This window comes from Epinephelus fuscoguttatus, linkage group LG5, assembly GCF_011397635.1.
Source record: "Epinephelus fuscoguttatus linkage group LG5, E.fuscoguttatus.final_Chr_v1".
NCBI lineage: Eukaryota > Metazoa > Chordata > Actinopteri > Perciformes > Serranidae > Epinephelus > Epinephelus fuscoguttatus.
Window position 1 is genome coordinate 20,099,705 of NC_064756.1, and position 18,112 is coordinate 20,117,816.

The 18,112-nt window shown below is 43.1% G+C and overlaps 2 protein-coding genes across 2 annotated transcripts; one reads left to right on the plus strand and one right to left on the minus strand.

Moving 5' to 3' along the window:
- Nucleotides 1-618: 618 nt before the first annotated feature.
- slc46a1 (solute carrier family 46 member 1) lies at nt 619-8,263 on the plus strand. Its single transcript, XM_049577547.1, has 6 exons — nt 619-1,627; nt 3,326-3,717; nt 3,810-4,288; nt 5,024-5,107; nt 5,712-5,868; nt 6,462-8,263. Exons 1-6 carry the CDS (start codon nt 1,310-1,312, stop codon nt 6,514-6,516), a joined length of 1,485 nt encoding a protein of 494 aa, XP_049433504.1. The 5' UTR covers nt 619-1,309; the 3' UTR covers nt 6,517-8,263.
- A 1,036-nt stretch (nt 8,264-9,299) lies between these two features.
- sarm1 (sterile alpha and TIR motif containing 1) lies at nt 9,300-17,042 on the minus strand. The gene is made up of 8 exons (XM_049577545.1): nt 15,919-17,042; nt 12,169-12,787; nt 11,864-12,076; nt 11,670-11,761; nt 11,268-11,594; nt 10,984-11,173; nt 10,554-10,675; nt 9,300-10,162 (listed from the first exon to the last, which is right to left on the minus strand). Exons 1-8 carry the CDS (start codon nt 16,380-16,382, stop codon nt 10,051-10,053), a joined length of 2,139 nt encoding a protein of 712 aa, XP_049433502.1. The 5' UTR covers nt 16,383-17,042; the 3' UTR covers nt 9,300-10,050.
- Between the last annotated feature and the right edge of the window lie 1,070 nt (nt 17,043-18,112).

Genomic DNA, 18,112 nt, shown 5'->3' on the forward strand with positions numbered 1-18,112 from the left:
GGACGCAGGAAGAAGGAAGAAGACAACAACAACAACCCTCACCAGGTAGCGACTGCCAAGATAAAGAAAACATGGATGATAGCCGAGGATGGAGTAAACGAGAAGAAGTGTCTGCTCTGAAAAACAAGGAGTCGTTGTTGTTGTTTTTGTTGTTGTTGTTGTTGGTCTGACGTCAGTGGGACGGATCTGGATGTGGACACCGGAGACTTATGTTAATACCAGGTGTAAATGTATGGGGTCAAGCACTATGCGACTGCAATCAGATCACACAAAATGCATGTTAATGCCAGGTGTAAAGGGAGTGCAAGACAAACTTTTTTGTTGCCCTAAGCAGGTGCAGTTTTACATCTCATCTTTATCTTTCTAAAGTTTTGGGTCAGCCCCAAGACTTTGCAAAGATAAAATACCACACATTTTACCAAAGAGACTACTCTCTGATTTAATACAAGTTACATAGTTCTAGTTTCAACAGTATCAGTACTAGGGGTGTAACGATACATCGATCCACATCGATACATCGATTCATTGATTAACGATCCGATTATATCGACGCAAAATGAAAACATCGATCCATATAGTCATCTTAAAGATACACATTTATTTTGAAATTCACATAGCACGTCTGTGTCACCATTTCTGGGCAAGTGCGCCTCCTCTCAAACAACAAACAGCTCAGAAATAAAATGGTCAAATCATATTCTAGTTGTTTTTGTCAGGGCATATGATATCACGTCATATTGATCGCAGGCTCCTGAATCGAATTGAATCAAAATCGTATCGTGACAGACTTTGTGATATCGGCAAACATCGTATCGTCATCCAAACAAATCGATATAATATCGAATAGTGATGAAGCTGGTGATTTACACCCCTAATTAGTACTAATCAAAATATAGACTTGGTCCTAGAAATTACTTTCACAATTGAACAACATTGCTTTGGCTGTAAAATCTGCACACTTCTTTACACAACTATTTAGTTTCACATGCAAGGTCAGCTAATAGAAATGCATTATGACTCATAGGTCATCACTTTTTGGTGCAAGTGTTGCTACACAAGACAAGACTGTATTAGTCTTGTAAAGAATAAAAAGTTGTAGTTCACAACTTTGTCCACACGATGGTGCTGAGTTCATGTCCCAGCATCGCTTCTGCTGAGCTGGTGGATGTGTTGTTACCTTCTGCCTAGTTTCATCACACTGGGACGTTAGTAGCGTCAACAAGCTAGCGTTAGCATGTTCAGCTAGCTAGCTACACCGCTACACAGAGCAACTCAATACAGTTAATGTTCACAGTGGACTCGGGTCGACATGGACGAGCCGGACACCGCGGCCATCCTCCCCGGAGACGTGCTCAGCTCCACATCAACTGACGACGACACCACCGGGTCAACTGGCCACAAAGACGACGCTGATGTACCGACCACCCGCTGCGTTAGACCGCCGTTCACATGCTCGCTGCCGGTGTCTGTGGAGCCAGTGATGTTCCTGTCCATGTTTTCTCTGGCACTTCAGGCGCCTCTGTCCACACAGTATCTGTGGGACCGCATCAGCGAGGACCTCGGCTACAACGGCTCCAAGAGCTCCGGGTGCAGCAACGGCTCCGTGCCGCCGGACCCCCTGCAAACGGTAGTCCATGTCTCTAAAGAGTTAATGTTAGAAAGCGTTTACTCCTGTTGATCTGACCCGCTGACAGCCATTTAAAATGTTTTGTTAACAGGAAGCTGACAGGTAAATCATGTTATCTTCCTCTGACAGCCACAGCTGCTGCTCAGGTACACTAATTAATCACATGCCAAGTGCAGATAATTACAGTCAGGGGAAACTCAAAGCCTTGTGATAAAGTTTAATAAGTTACAGGAGCTATCCACAAGTCTGAAGTAAAGGCATTACACTTACAGACACTATAGGTGTGAACCAACAGGCTGGATTTCACTACTTAGTTAATGAACAGGAACATGCTGTTTGTCTTATGTAGCCCCAGGACAGGTGTTGCAGTTACCCTTAGAAAATATAATAATAAAGTTAAACAGGTATCAAGAAGAAGGAGACATGCTTTATTAATCCTTTAACTCTTGTCACATACACACTGATGCACAATCAGGAACTACACACAGAGATGTCAGAGCGAGAGGGCTGCCCATGGACAGGTGCTCTAAGCAGTTGGGAGCCCACTGTCAGTCCGCACTACATATGTGTTCCAGACAGGGGCTTGAGATGGCGACCCTCTGGTTCCCGACCTAGGTGCCTACAGCCTGAGCACCTGGCGCCTCGAAAGAGCTGCATGCAATAGGTCCAGTAAAAGAGCAGAGTAATGGTGTTAGATTACAAGCCACTGAACATTCACCACAAAAGCTTACAATACACAAACAAAAATCAATACATGACAAACACAAATCATTGTGGCACAGTAAAAGCAAGGCCACAGTGACAGACATGAGTCCTGTAGAACTTCAGTTAATACCCGGGCTGTTATTTGCTTAAATCACTGAACTCACCAGGCTTATATTTTGGGGAGGCCTTTAATTCCTTTTGCATAAAACTACAATCAAATTGTTTATTTGAACCAGTGTAAAAATTAGGCTTCGAATAACATATCAACCGCTTCAGAGGAAGGGAGTCACCACTTGTGTTTTTCGGCATGCCGCTAAATCTGAATGAACTAAACGAACTAAACGATTGAATTGTGGAGAATCTAATGGAGCTAACACTATGTAGCATCATCATATTGACAAAAGTTCAATATTTATCTCTATATTCAGGATCTAAGCAGCTAGCTATCATTATCTCCAGTGGGTAGTCAACAATCTCGTTTTAATCACCCAAAGAACTAATATAAAATTGAACTGCTTGGCAACCAGACCAGGCTTCTAACTGAGACAGGCCTGTATTTATCAAAATGTGTAGCCACACTCGGCCAGTAAAAGGAACTGGGCTTTTAACTGAAGTTTTATGTTAAGTATAGAGATCCAAAGAGAATGAATCATCCGTGCCTAAAATGCAGGTGTGTAGATAGGAAAAGAACCACAATGCTTTTTGGACGATTGCAACAAAGAGGAACAGCAGTCACAAGTTGAATCTAAGCACATTGGAATGATGAACATGCACATTTTGGGCCAGTAATAGCCGGTGCATTGATCAGCAGTTTTCATTCCTGTTCACCAGAACCCTGATGATCTGTCATACACATCTAGTTAGGGACCAAATTACACCTAGGCTGCAAGGTAAATATGATTATGGGTGGGTTAGGGGACCAAACTGTAATAGTGTCAGTCTCTTAAACTCCTGTTCACTAGATTGACTAGATTACACTTGTTTTTTTTCCAGGAGGTGGAAACCTTGACAGCCCACTGGAACCTGTACATCAGTCTTGGGGGCTTCTCTGTAGGCCTGCTGGTGGTGCCTCTGCTAGGCTCATGGAGTGACCACGCAGGTCGCAGACCAGTCCTCATCATCCCCAACCTCGGCCTGGCCCTCCAAGCTGTGGTTTATTTAGTGGTGATGTACCTGAAGCTGCCTGTGGTCTACTTCCTAGTGGGCAGGCTGCTCAGTGGCCTTTCAGGGGATTTCAACGCCATCCTGGCTGGCTGCTTTTCTTATGTGGCTGATGTCAGCGACAGAGAGTCCCGCACCTTTAGGGTGGCAGTCCTGGAAGCTTGTCTGGGTCTGTCAGGGATGCTAGCAAGCATCATCGGAGGGCAGTGGCGGCGGGCACAAGGGTAAGAGATGTGTAAAAAAAGTGTCATCAAATTGAAATCTTTGCAATCTGAATCTGTTATCATTGCCATTATATTTTTGTGTTTCCATTTAGCTACATCAATCCATTCTGGCTGGTCCTGGTCACTAACTTGGCCTCAGCTCTGTACGCTTACCTGTTTGTCTGTGAGTCTGTCCTGCCAGACCCAAGCACCAGGCTCCTCACATGCCGCCACCATAAAACTGTCTGGCACCTCTTCTCGACAGGAGGCAGCAGCAGCGAGGCGGGTGGAAGACTTCACAGATGCAAGCTGTGGCTTTATATGCTGTGTTTCTTCCTGGTGGTGACCATACACTTCGGCAGCAGGGAGTTGTACGTGTTGTATGAGCTGAGCTCGCCACTGTGCTGGGGGCCGGCCCTCATTGGCTACGGATCAGCAGCTCAGCACCTGGCCTATCTGAGCAGTCTGCTGGGGCTGAAGATCATGCAGCGCTGCCTGGAGGACTCCTGGGTGGCTCTCGTGGGTCTGGCCTCCAATATCATCGGGCTGGTGGTCTTCTCTGTGGCTAACACCACGCAGCTCATGTTCACAGGTGAGGAATCTGGAGAGTTAGTGACCTCCAGATGTTTTGTTAACAATTAAAATTGAGTATTTCAACTTATAGTTTTCTGTCTAAAAAGTTTCTGCTCATAAAGAAAAGATGATTTCAAGGTTACTCTTTCATCTAAGCATTATAGAGCATTCATGTCAGCATACGTGACCAACTAAAATCCTTTCCTGGGATTGTACCTAGCAGTAAAATTGCAGAGTATATTCTTCAACCACCATTTAATAACATTACACTGATATTTAATATGATCTTTTTACTTTCATTATCCTTGTAGTTTGTGCTTTATCAGCTCTACTGAAAGGATTGCAAGCATGCACGTTTTTTCAGCCACAAGTGAAAATAATACCACATTATCAGGCAGATGCTGTCAAGAGTGCAGCTCAGCAAGTGTCAGACTGACCAGGCTGCGTGCGAACAGGCAACCTTGGACACCAGACAATAAAAAACTCTGCTTGTAGCCTGTGGAGAATAATTAACATCCTCAAGAGTTTAACTGTGCAGCGGAGTGTGGTGTTCAGAGATTGTAAAGTGGTTGCACAATAATATATGGAGTATTCATGCCAGAACAAATGCATACATACAACTTAAAATATTAACAATGGTCACTGTGTGTTAATGTTGTTTCACAGTGTACAGTTTACCTCTTTAGCTAATACTTAACTGCCTGAGTTCTTAATTCATATCAAAGTTCAAATTCTTTAATTTGTCCGTCACCAGGTTACGGCCTGTGTTTCCTCTTCATGGCTGCGACGCCTGTGATCAGGTCAAAGCTGTCCAAGTTGGTGGACCCATCAGAACAAGGTCAGTCACGAAGCATGTACAAATACTACCTGTGTGTCAAACAACCAACTTGAGCCAACTTTGCAGTGATATGAAGATTGTATATAGAAGAAATGTAGAAGTAATTGTAGTAAATGGTTAGGACACATCTGGAAATGAGAGCTGGCTCTGTGTCAGCTGTGTTGTCAGCGAGCTTTAATTGTTATAATTAGATCAGTATGATGCTACAGTGCAGTTTAATTTGAAGCAGATGTCCCTTTGTCATCAGGGACCTGAAGCATTTATGTACAGGAGGTCTGCAGTTCCCTAATGATGTCCCCTTTAATGTCTTAAATTCAGTTTGATAAATATTAAAGCTTAAAAGTAGTTAAATAGTCTTACATTTCGATTTATGTGGTCTTAACTGTCACACACATTTTATCCATCTTTTAACTGATTTTTGTGAAAAAGAGTCAAGATCTCCTGTGTGAAAGTCCACATTTCTGACGTTACAGTTCTTTAATTCTTTAATTCAGTCTTAATCTGGTTAAAAAGTATCTTCAAAAAAGTCTTACAAAGCATTAGATTTAGGTGTCTGATACCTGTAGACACCCTAATACATACATGTGTTTGTACTCTCTCCCAGGTGCCCTGTTTGCCACTGTTGCCTGTGTTGAGAGCTTGTGTTTTCTGGTGGGCAGCGGCGTCTTCAACTCCCTCTACCCAGCCACACTGTACTTCATGAAGGGCTTCCCTTTCCTTCTTGCTGCCATCATCCTCTTAATCCCTGCAGGAATAATCGGGTGAGTTCGCTCTTGCCTCATCGGCCAAATGAACATTTCTACTCCTTTCCACTCCTTTTAAGAAGAGCAAAATAAACAGCTGCATTTCCAGCAAACAGTTTCGGTATGGTACCCTCAGAACCAGTATGTAACCCGCATAGACATGTACCTAAACCCTAGATCAGTCAATTGTTAGCGGATAGCGGCATCACTGCTCCATCCATCTCTTGTTGTATTTCGTCTTAAAAGAGCGATGCAGAGCAGTGTGGATTGTCCACACAATGGGATTGCACGCCAACATTTTCAAAACAAAAGAGACCAGGCTGGAGTGTTTACAGTCTTTGTCACAATCGATAGAATATTAAAAAATAGCAGGTTTGTGCACTGAGTCCTTGTCAAGCAAGAGTGATGATTCTATCTTGAAGAATCAACTGGTTGCAGTGTTTCTAGCTCCACCTTTAACATGATTAGTGTGCTAGGTATATCATATTGGTACCATCCCCAACTTCTGACAATAGAAAACACAAAAATAGCCGTTCTAATGTATAACGAACTGAAGTGAGCCAGACTGTTTGGTGGAAACAACTCTAATGATTCACCATTTGTCTTTCTAGGACCCTGCAATGTTTAGACCGCAGGAGAGACCACAGAGACTCCACAGCGTCCTGACGTAAAGGGAGGCACAGAGCAGGACCCTGTCAGAGAGCTAAAGTGCATATGTTGTCACTGTGTAAGGTGAGTAGCTCTGACACAGAGACATCCATCATGTCCTTGTGTGGTGCTTTGAGAGACTTTTGATCTTAACACAGTGATGGGGCAGCTGCCGAGCTCAGCAGTGGCATTATTCGTAATCACACCAAAGTGACTGAGACCAGAGGATGAAGAATCAACCTCCTCCTGACTAACTGATGACTGTAAAACCTCTTCTGTCCTAATAATTAGAGAACGGAAACTTGGGTTTTGTCAAATCTTTGCTGGCCTTAAAAACGAACCACAGTCTTTTGCTGGTCCCCTGACATTTATAGAAATGGTGTAATGAAACAAGATTCGATACTTGATTTTCTTATGTGATTTGGTACATTTTAAACACAGAGAAATCAGCACCAAAGAAGTGCCGTACATTTCCATTTTGATTGTTTTCATTTCAGTAGCTCTAATGGCACACTGCAGGTGACGGTGCTCACCATAAAATCAAATTCTCAAATTCCTCAGTTGCTCTAAAACATTTCAAGCATGCGTGCAATATGTTTATTTCAGAAGGTTACAAAGGGAGGTGACAGATATAACCTAGTCTTGATTTTAGAAGTGTTTTAGATCTACAGATATCGTTCATCCTCGATCACACAGAATAAATAAAGGTTGGTTACAGGTGATTTGTTTGATAGCGAACATTCTTGAAGTAATCTCTGTGTGCAGTGATGGAAAGTGTTTGTGTATTGTCTTCTCCTGCACTACATTTCAAAGACAAATATATTACTTTTTACGTCTTACATAATTTACGACTTAAGTTGTAGCTTTTTTATAGGCTCAGATGAGACTTGCTCGATGCACAGGGGGAAATTTACAAGCTACTCAAAGGGTTTAAAATGAGCCCAACCTTTGCCAGCAGCAGCATAACATAATGTGCATGGTATCATCCAGTACTATAATTAAAGTTCTTTTACTTTTGGTATTTTAAGTATATTTTGATGCTAATATTTGTACTTTTACTAACGTAAAATGTTAAATGCAGGACTTAGTTTATGAGTATTTTACACTGTGGTGTTGCTACTTTAAAGTCAAAGATCTGAGTACTTCTTCTACTGCTCTGTTTGCACATTTGAGTGTAGAGTATGCCATGTTAAGGGCTATCCTAAATCTGTGGAATTCATGATATCACACTATGCAGATAGATCACCTGTGCCAAACATGTCCAAACCTAGCTCTCAGTAATCCACAGCAGCCAGGGATTACTGAGTTACACCTCGACCCCCCTCCACAGCCCAAACTCCCTGAAGAGTCCCCCCTCCCACCACCACAAACAACACTAGATAGTCCCAAAGCGGAGGCCCACAGCCAACAAGCGCACAAGGGTCAGATCCTGGATGCAGAGTGAGGGAACAAGAGCTGCTGAATCAGCTTTAAAATGCACAAAGGGAAGTTTAAAGGTTAAGTGAAGTATTAACTCTGCTACTGTGAATTGATCAGCATCAAGATTATTTTTTAAAGCCATTTTGTAACAAAACTGATCTGCAAAACTGTCTATTCTCCATCATAATAAGTTGTGCAATATTTATAAGTTGCATTCGTATTTTTTTTATTTTTTTTTTAATGGAACTGGATCGTTTTGGATAGTTTGTGATAAAGACGATGGTTAAATTTGTATGTTTACATGTCACATGGGATTAAGTAATAAATGATTTTACTGTCAAACACATTTTTTATTTTCAACCATGTTTGTCACACTGAGACTTAGAACTGCTGTGAAACTGCGCCTACTAGGGCAACAGAAAGGTTGTCTTGGTTGCGTCGGTACAATAGACAAACAAGAAAGGACAGAAAGAGCAGCCTTCTTTTTGTGCACGAATGCCCTAAATAAATTGACTATTTTTTTGCATTGATCTCAGCATTTGGACCTTTTTTGTGGCTGTCCAGCCCAGTTGCATTGGTACGCGGGTATCTCCTCTGCTGTCCTTTTTTGTTTCACACTGAGAACTTTAAAAAACATGATGATAAAAAATGAAATTACACAAAACATGTTTAGTGATATATTATGCAGGATTGTCAGTTACTGTTTGCAAACACGCTTGCCACTGAAAGTAAAAGCCAACCCCAGATTTAGTGTAGTGACTCACGTCGCTATATTTACATTTTTTTTTTCCGCGCTGTGTCTCTTGGATGCCCGCTGCTTACAGTCTGACACCTGTTCACTTCCTTTTTATGAAGCCCCAGCCTCACCTGATACCTGTCCGTCCAGAACACATAAAATAAGAAGAAGATTAGAAAATACCATCAGAGGGCAGAACCACTGCAGAAAAATACACCACTGTATGAGTCTATTTATTGTTTTTAGGAAAATCCTGCATAGTATATCTTTAATAAAAGGTTTGAGAGGGACATTGGAGTTGAACAATATAAAGGTAAGGTAGACAAAAGCCCTGCAGAGCAGCTGTAGCATTCAGGCTGTAATTTAACAGTAATCAACACATCTTGATGACTGCTTTGAGAAAGAAGAAATGCTTCATCACATAGTTATCACAAAGGTTTTTTTTTTTAACCTAATTTGTGATGTACGCAGGTGCACAGGTGCAGACGTAATCTGCCTGTCACCTTTAATATTTTCACAAACCTCAGTGTGTCTTGTATATTGCTGGATTTCTTTTAGTTTCCATTAGATACACTAAGGAAGCAAGGAAAGCAGATAACACTGATAACAAAGAAACCTCAAGTCAGCAATCTTAAATGGTAGTTTAATGTAACACACTATGTTTTAATGGCAGTCGACAAGACACTCTAACACAGATGGAGTCATTTTCATTTGCATTTTTGACTTCTGTAAGTTCATATACGTTAATTCAAAGTTAATTATACAGAAGGAAGAAAACATTTAATACTACATGGGTATTTGTCGTTGCCTGTACACTCCTTCGATCTTTATTTGGTTAAATAAGGGCTGCAGCTCTGCAGCATGTAGCTCGATTATTTCTGTACAATATGTCATTCCTTCGGTTTAGATTATGCCACCGTGGAAACTGTCATCATGAATGATCCAATGCATCAACCCGAACATTAAACACAAATATGCTTTGGTCCTGTGAATGTACAGTATGAGTTAAACGAAAGCTGATTGCATATAATGTTAGTGATTAGTGAATTGCTATTGATGATTTTGCTGGGGCGCCACTGATGGCTGATCTATCACAGTTATTTTCCTGAGAGACAGAAGGCGTGTACGGTACCTGATTACACATGTACAGCAGTATGAGGGTACTATCATTAAAGGCTTACAGTTTATTATATACAATCTGAAATCCCCTTTCAATCTCCTCTTAATGTTTGCAGTATATTAGGTCTTTCTTTGAGCATGTAAGATAAACACAATCAGATTCAATTCACATGCATTGGGGCAGAGCAGGGAAAGCTGCCGGCCTGTTCACCGTAGGCCATGTGGAATTTGGCATCAGTTAAAGTCATTATAGGTGAGATCAAACTGTTCATGTCGGTTTATTTCTTCTTCTGCGCTTTTGAGGCATCTGCGCTGTCGATTTGGTCATTGTGTCCTTTCAGAAAGCGTAGGATCTTCTCGATGGTGGCCTCCTGATATTCATGGGACCATCTGTGTCAAGAAAAAGGCAACAGGCGTTTGATGAAATCCACTGTCTCTAAGGGATGTATCACAGATCAGCTAAACAGGGATCATAAATGATAAAAATGTAACCCTTGTATTCATAAATTATTCATTTAAGAAATACAAAAGGCTTTAAAATATTAATAATGTCAGCATGAGCATGTGTAGTTGATACAGAACCACACATCAAACTAAATCAGCCGTTAAACCTGAAGAGAAAGGGATTTCCCCTCCTAATTAAAGCTAACCGTGGGTGTGTACGCCACACAAACATGTGGTCAGCAATGTGAAACTGTCCTAGTTACACAGCTGTGCCAACCAATAACAGCCTGTTTTTCACAGTGGTTTATTTGGGTTTTTAGAGCGTACAGCGACTCACTTGATGCCGTTGAAGTTGAGGATGGCTCTCATGTCCTCTGGCAGAGACATGGGGTCGGGCCACAGGAAATTATCTGTGACAGGAACTATGTTCTTCTTACCAGCCAGGGCTGTGACAATCTCCTGCAAAATGGATGACAGTTCCAGTGAGTCTACAAAATACTAAAAGAGCCAGACTTGTTACAGCACAGATTGAAAACATCTTATCCCTTGTTGTAGTTACAATATATAAATGTGATAGGTAATTTGAACAGACAGCTCAGACAGAGTGTATGAATGCGACAGGGCTATGATTACACAAACAGCTGTTGCATCAATATAAATGTAGACTATCTCGACAAAGGCTTAAAGTGCAATGGAGTTAATGTTTTAATGAGAGCTAACATCTCAACATGGAGTCCTTCACGTGCAGACAATGGAAGATGTCTGACCTTATGCACCCAATCCTTCATGTCAGTGTCACCCATGCACTTGTCGAGCGCATTGGCAGAGAGAACCAGGATGAAGTTGCGCGCCCGCTGTACACTCTGGATCAGTTTGTCCTCAAATTTACCGGCCTCCAGCTTCTCCACATCTATGAACACGCTGTATCCTCGAACCTGCAGGTGCACCTTCAAGAGGCTTGGGACAGGGCGGACATGAGAAAGTCAGTGAAAATGCAGTGAATCTAATTTAACCCATTTTATTTTCACACTAATCCTGTTTCAGTTCTGACCTGGCCAACTGGGAGCCAGTGGTCCGACGGTAGCTGATGAACACGTCAGGCCCTGCAGGCTGGGCGTCTGTGTGGCATGGTTTTAGAGGCCTGCGCATGGCAGAGAGTATTTTGGCTCTGTGGACTCCGTTGTGTATGTGGCAGTCTTGCTGGAGCTGCACATCATTTAGGTTCTGGACATTGTTGCGATCCACTCCTGACTGGACCAGGCCGTAGGTGTACTGACGGAAACGAGGGTCGACATCTACTAACCAGTCAGCCATGTTGTTTGGGTCACATGTGGAGTAGTTGGCATAAGTCTTCAACACACGCAAGTCTCTCAGAAACCTGCAGGATGAGACAGAACAGATAGTTAGACTGGTGTCACATTGCTCATGTGCTGAAGAGCTTTGTACCACTTGCCTCTTGCGAGTAAGGCCTGCAGTCATTCCCAGATCGGCTCTCAGCTCCTCGTCTGTGATGTTCAGCAGCAGGTCTCCATCCACCTGGAGCTCCTGTGCAGTAAGAGAGTGAGAAATGTCAGACATGTTGTTTAGTAGCTGGATCTTTTTGCACATATCTATCTCTGTGTTAGTTATTAAAAGTGTTAAACACACCTGGAATCGGTCACAATAGGCACTGAAGCCAACCTGCTGCAGCCACGTCTGAACTTCACAGGTTTTCCAGTTGGGCACACACGACAGGATACGTTTGGGCACTTCCTCCCCCATCATGCTCAGTGCCCGCTTGGCGAGGGAACAGGCTGTGCCATTACTGGAATACATCACAATTCTTTTTAAGCTCTGCACCGCTCCGATCTCTTGGAATATCTTGAAGGAAACACATTAAAACTCAGTCACAACAAAGCAACCAGACAGTAGTACTTAAAATTTTGAGCAGCATGGAAAGTGAGTGATTGTACCTTGGTGTTGCGCTGACGAGACTTGATGCTGGTCTCAACACAAAGGTAAAAGGCCGCAATGCACTTTCCCTCCAGTCTTGTACCATCCAGTAAAGGCAAAAGATGCTGCAGATCAGCCGCTGTCTTCCCCTGCATGCAGTCTGCACTGTCCAGTAAACTGCGGGCGAAGTCATCCGGATCCAAAGACGCGATGAATGGCTCCACCAGTTCCAAGGTTCCAGATTTCACCACCTCCTTCTCGATTTCTCGGTTTGCAGCTAACACAGTCACAGCCAGACACGCATGGAAGCGAATGAGTTCATCCTCTTTGGAAAAGGCCAGCGGGAAAAGCCACTCAGCCGCCTGTTTCTCAATCATCCATCGCTGGCAGCGGTGGCCTCCGTACATGGCACAGTTTGCCAGTGCCACAGCGCAGTGGCGCAGCACAGTGGGATCTGTGCCTCGGCACCAGTAGAGGAGGGCATCCAAGGCTCCGTTAGAGATGAGTTGGACAGATGTCTCCTCGGTGTGTTTGAACATGTGCTCCAGGATTCCAGAGACGCTGCGAGCCAGCTGTGCATCTTCCTGATGTCGAGTCAGGTTGAGGATGACCCCCAGACCTATACGGGCTACATAATCTCTGCCAAAAGAGGTTTGTAAGATATTAAAACCTACAGAATCAAAAAGACTATCTGCAATTCTTAAGTGAAGTGTAAACAAATACTCCTGAACAAATGAGGCACAAACAGGTGTGACTGGTAACAAGGGCTGAAACAACAATGAATGAAATTAAGCCAGCCTTACACCAAATGACTTCTTGAACAAGAAGCAATGGGGAGTTGTGGAGTGACCAAGTGTCTGTGCTTAATTTGGTGTGTATCTGATCCACCAACCAGCACTTAATTTAGTTAGAAGTCTGAACTTTTGAACCTGTTTGTCTCTCATTCCCACGGACTCCCCCAGCTAAAACACCACAGTTATTCAGTGGAGGCTGGTGTGAGTTGAGGCAAAAATTCCAAAATGTAAAGTTTGCACGCAAATACAGTTTCTTTATAGATCATACTGATGTCGAATTGACAAGAATACTGTTGACATATGACGCCTTCTATCTTGTTCTGCAGACACATAAGGAATTGTTAATATGCCACATTTCTTAAAGGGAGTTTGGCATAATATTTTCCATCAGGAGCAGGATGGGAATAATCTCAAAAGAAATCTAGTTGTAGTTTTGTAAATAATGACCCTGCAAGATCCCCAGTCTTTGCAAAATCTTATTATGTGTGACTTAAACCTAACATTGTCTTTAGATGTGAGAAAGTGTTAGACTTAAGTCTTTTCATTTTGCCTACTACTAGTGTATAGTAGGCAAAATTCTGTTTTCAATTTTGACAATTGATTATTTAGTTATCCATCAAGCAAGAATGCCAAACACTCTTTGGCACCAGCATCTCAAATGTGAAGATGGGCAGTGTTTCTCTGTTATATTTCACTGTAAATTAAATAACGTTTTGTTTTGGACTGCTGGTCAGACAAAACAAGTCATTTTAAGACATCACGTTAGCTGAGACTTCGATGGTAGGTGTTTGTCACAGTTTTCAAACATTTTATAGATTGAACAATGAATGGAATAATCAGAAAAACATGCCATACGTAGGTCAACTTGGATATATAAGGAGGAGACACAAAAACATGAATACTACCATTACCATTTACAAAGCAATAAAAACAGCCTGGCTGTAGCCTTAGTTGGAAGTGGAACAGAGTCAAATTCAATTTGGCAAATTTTAGACTACATCAGGTGCCACTCTTAAGACAGAGGCCTCAAAGTTGTACTTCAGTGCAATGATTTTTTTCACACGTGAATTACTGCCTCAAACAGGCAAAACTACAATAAAACCAGTAGAAAGACTGAACAAACAGGTGTTAAACATTGGATAAACAGTCAAATTCATACCATCATCATAAAATTTCAACAAAAATATGATCAAATTTGACGATATTTTACTTGTATATAAAATTCTTCATGGCCTGTCACCCCCTCCACTCAATGAATTTATTTAACAATAGCAGAATTCATCTACCAGATCTGCTTCCAGAAAGGAATTGTAAAATAATAATAATAATAAATAATACTTTATTTATATAGCACAATTCATGCATGAAATGCATTACAAAGTGCTGAACAGAAAAGACAATCATGACATTTGTTAGAAATAAAATCAAAATCAAAGCATGAATAAAAGAATGCCTGGTAACAGCATTTAATACATAAAAACACTTTTCAAGAGAAAGCCACGGTGAAAAGGTGTGTCTTAAGATATCGTATGAAAGTTTCAACAGATTTAGAGGTCCTAAGACCCCCAGGTGGACTGTTCCAGAGTTTAGGGCCATAATAAGCAAAGGCTGCCTCTCCATGCCTTTTCGTTGTAACCTTCAGAGCAATTAAGAGATTTGAGTCTGAAGATCTTAGGGACCTTGAAGGCACATATATTTTGAGCATGTCAGACAGATAAGATGGGGCCAGGCCATTTAGAGCTTTAAAAACCAATAAAACAATTTTAACATGTATTCTTTGACTGACAGGTAACCAATGTAGTGATTTTAAAACTGGAGTGATGTGTGCCCTCTGTCTGTTTTTAGTCAGAACACGTGCTGCTGCATTTTGCACAAGCTGTAACTTAGAAATGGCCTTCTTGGACAAACCAGACAGAAGAGCATTGCAATAGTCCAGTCTGCTGGAAATAAAAGCATGAATCAATTTTTCTGTATCTGCTTGGGAGAGAAACGGTCTGACTTTGGCAAAGTTCCTTAGGTGATAAAATGACACTTTAATTACATTTTTAATGTGGTGGTCATAGTTAAGATCCAGATCAATTATAATACCAAGGTTTTTTACATGTTCTTTGGGTTTTAATGCAAATGATTTTAGATGGTCAGCTAGCTTTTCTCTTTCAGTTTTTGCTCCAGTAACAAGAACCTCAGTTTTATCTTGGTTAAATACCACAGAGAAAGTCAGCGTTTTCCAGTCAAGCTGCACACAACTGGAACACTGCACCCACAGAGCTCAGGAACGTCACATTTCTCTGGACAATCAAACATGCTGTCATAATCTGAATTAGTGGTAATGTCCTCGTTTCATTACTGTATGTTAGGGCTTATGTGCTTATGTATAGTATGTTGTGTTTACATTATGTGCTTTGGTTTTATGGTTAACTGTCTTGATGATTGTGCTTGTGTGCTGTTGTCCCTGCTTATGTGCTTTTGTCTATGGTTATATGCTTGCCCTGTGCTCATGTGCCCTTCTGTGGACATGCAATCAATCTGTTTTTATCTGCGCCTAGGCCTATGTGTTTCTGTGTGGTTTTGTCTTTTTCCTATATACACATATACCATCAACCTGCCAGGGACTGCAGATGAAAATTAGCCTGTATGGCTAAATCTGGCACATTTATGTGACTTCAGCGAGCATGTTTATTATTGTGCTCTGTCCCCTTCTAAACATAAAACATAAGCTTATTATGTTGGTGAGTTGTTTCTGTTGTTTTGTCCTGAATAGATCATATGGCAGAAACACCTACTTGTTTATTTCATTGTATAGCATGGTATGCTACTCCTGTACAAAATTCAGAAATAAATAAAGGCCTCAAAAACCACATGAGAACAATAATCTTAACAGAAGCTGAGCATAAAGGGGTAACTTGTTTGTTTATGGTACAGCTGCTGTATTACACTTCATCATACTGTCAAAGTGTTTGTCCATACACACTGTACCTGTTCTCTGATATGAGTATCTGCTCCAGCAGTTTTGCAGACTCATAGGTGATCTCCACAGCAGGTGTCTGTTGCAGCTGTAACAGCAGCTCCAGGCCTCCATCCAGTCGGATCCTGTTGCAGATCTCCTCGGCCACCTGACGGCCTACGGTGGGCAAAACCCAGGCCTCCTCCACCAGCTGGTAGAGCTCAGCGATGGCCCTGCGGGTGTCATCTGAATCGGAGGTTTCCTTGGCTGATTTGAGCCTCCTGATGGCGGAGCGCAGGGCGGGGAGCGCGCTGTCCAGGACCGCCTGGACGTCGGCGTTGATCCCCGGAGAGACTGCTTTGGGATCGGAGCCGGAGCCGCTCCTTCCTCTCTGCAGCCGGCTGACATACTCCGGGACTGTGAGTCTGTCTGAGCTGAACATGATGGAGAAATGTCGATAAAGCCTCAACAGGAAGAGCGTCAGAGACAAGAGCATCTACCGGCGGAGGCACAGTGGATGCTGAGATGTGTTTGTTTACAAAGGCCTCTTATTCCTCTATCAGTGGTCTCCAGGCTGATGCCTCCCAGAGATGCGTCAGGCAAGGCCTCAGCTGTAAATCACACTTGTAAATCTAAAGTGACAGCTTTCACAGAATTGCATCACCTCTCTGTGCCGATGTCATCCCTGGCAGTAAGCCCGTACAACACTCATATAAGCAGATCTTGAGCAGGTCACAGTGTGTCTGCGCATATCCAACAGCTGCTGCTTTGTCTCTTTATCCCACCGACCCAAAGATGACTCAGTGCCCTAACACAATCTGTCTGCACAAGTGTCCTTGAAGAGGCCAAAAGGACCTCAAACTAAAACAGCAGAGAGCAAATCCTTATTTCCCGGAGAAGAAAACAGACTATTGTTGTCTGTCTTTTGAAGACAAAGAAGACCTGTTTGTCTCTTACAGTTGTCCTCCCACCTTATCTGACGCACTGTAGCGGCTCCTCTCCCTGCACAAATACAAAATGTGATACCGCTCTAAAATAGCTGCCCCCCGACCAATCGCATCCTTTGGTCAGCATCCGCAGGCTGTCGGTGTCTTCAGGGGTCTGCACCGCCCACCGGCTCCAGATACTGCTGGGGATGAACAGGAAAAGAGGCGCCCCCTCCTCCACCTTCTCCTCCTCCCCTCACTGCATCACAGCCGGTCACAGCTCATCACGGCCCGGTGATGACTGTAAACACAGCAGGCCCTCTGCTGGAGAAGGAGAGGAGTAACACCTCTGAGCCACAATGTCAGTAGGTTTCAAACTCAATAGGAGCATACAGTGCCCAAAAAAAAAGTTTCAGCTGCTTTGGTGCAAATGAAAGTGACAACAGGTGCCATGAAGAGGCAAAAGCAAGACAGAAAGGGAATAATTTTACATGTGGTGGTCACAGACTTGCTCTCTCCTCATCCTTCCTGACTGATTCATCTCTAGTTTTGTGTTCTGCTGGTGTCCTTGTCACTACTGGTAGCATGATGCGGTACCTGCAGACCAATCAGCTTGCACAGGAAGTCCAGCTCGTCCAGGATGGCACATCCATACATGCTGTGTCTCCCAGCACAGTCTCAAGAGCATGGAGGAGATACCAGGAGACCGGCTGTTACACGAGGAGAGCTGGACAGGGACGTAGAAGGGCATCAACCCGGCAGCAGGACCGGTATCTGCTCCTTTGTGTGAGGAGGAACAGGAGGAGCACTGCCAGAGCCCTACAAAATGACCTCCAGCATGATACCAGTGTGCATGTTTCTGACCAAACTGTCAGAAACAGAAACAGGTCCGCCATTGGTGCCCCGTTCTCTTCACAGATGAGAGCAGGTTCACACTGAGCACATGTGACAGGCATGGAAGAGTCTGGAGATGCCGTGGTGAGTGTTATGCTGCCTGTAACATCATCCAGTATGACCGGTTTGGCGATGGTCTGGGGAGGCATATCCTTGGAGGGTCGCACAGACCTAAATGTCATAGCCAACGGTACCTGACTGCTGTTAGACCTTACACTGGTGCAGTGGGCCCTGGGTTCCCCCAGGTGCAGGACAATGCCCGGGCTATGTGACCAGAGTGTGTAGGCAGTTCCTAGATGATGAAGGCATTGATGCCATCGACTGGCCCTCTCGTTGCCCTGACCTAAATCCAACTGAGCACCAGTGGGACGTTATATATCAGTACATCCGACACTGCTTTGAGTGT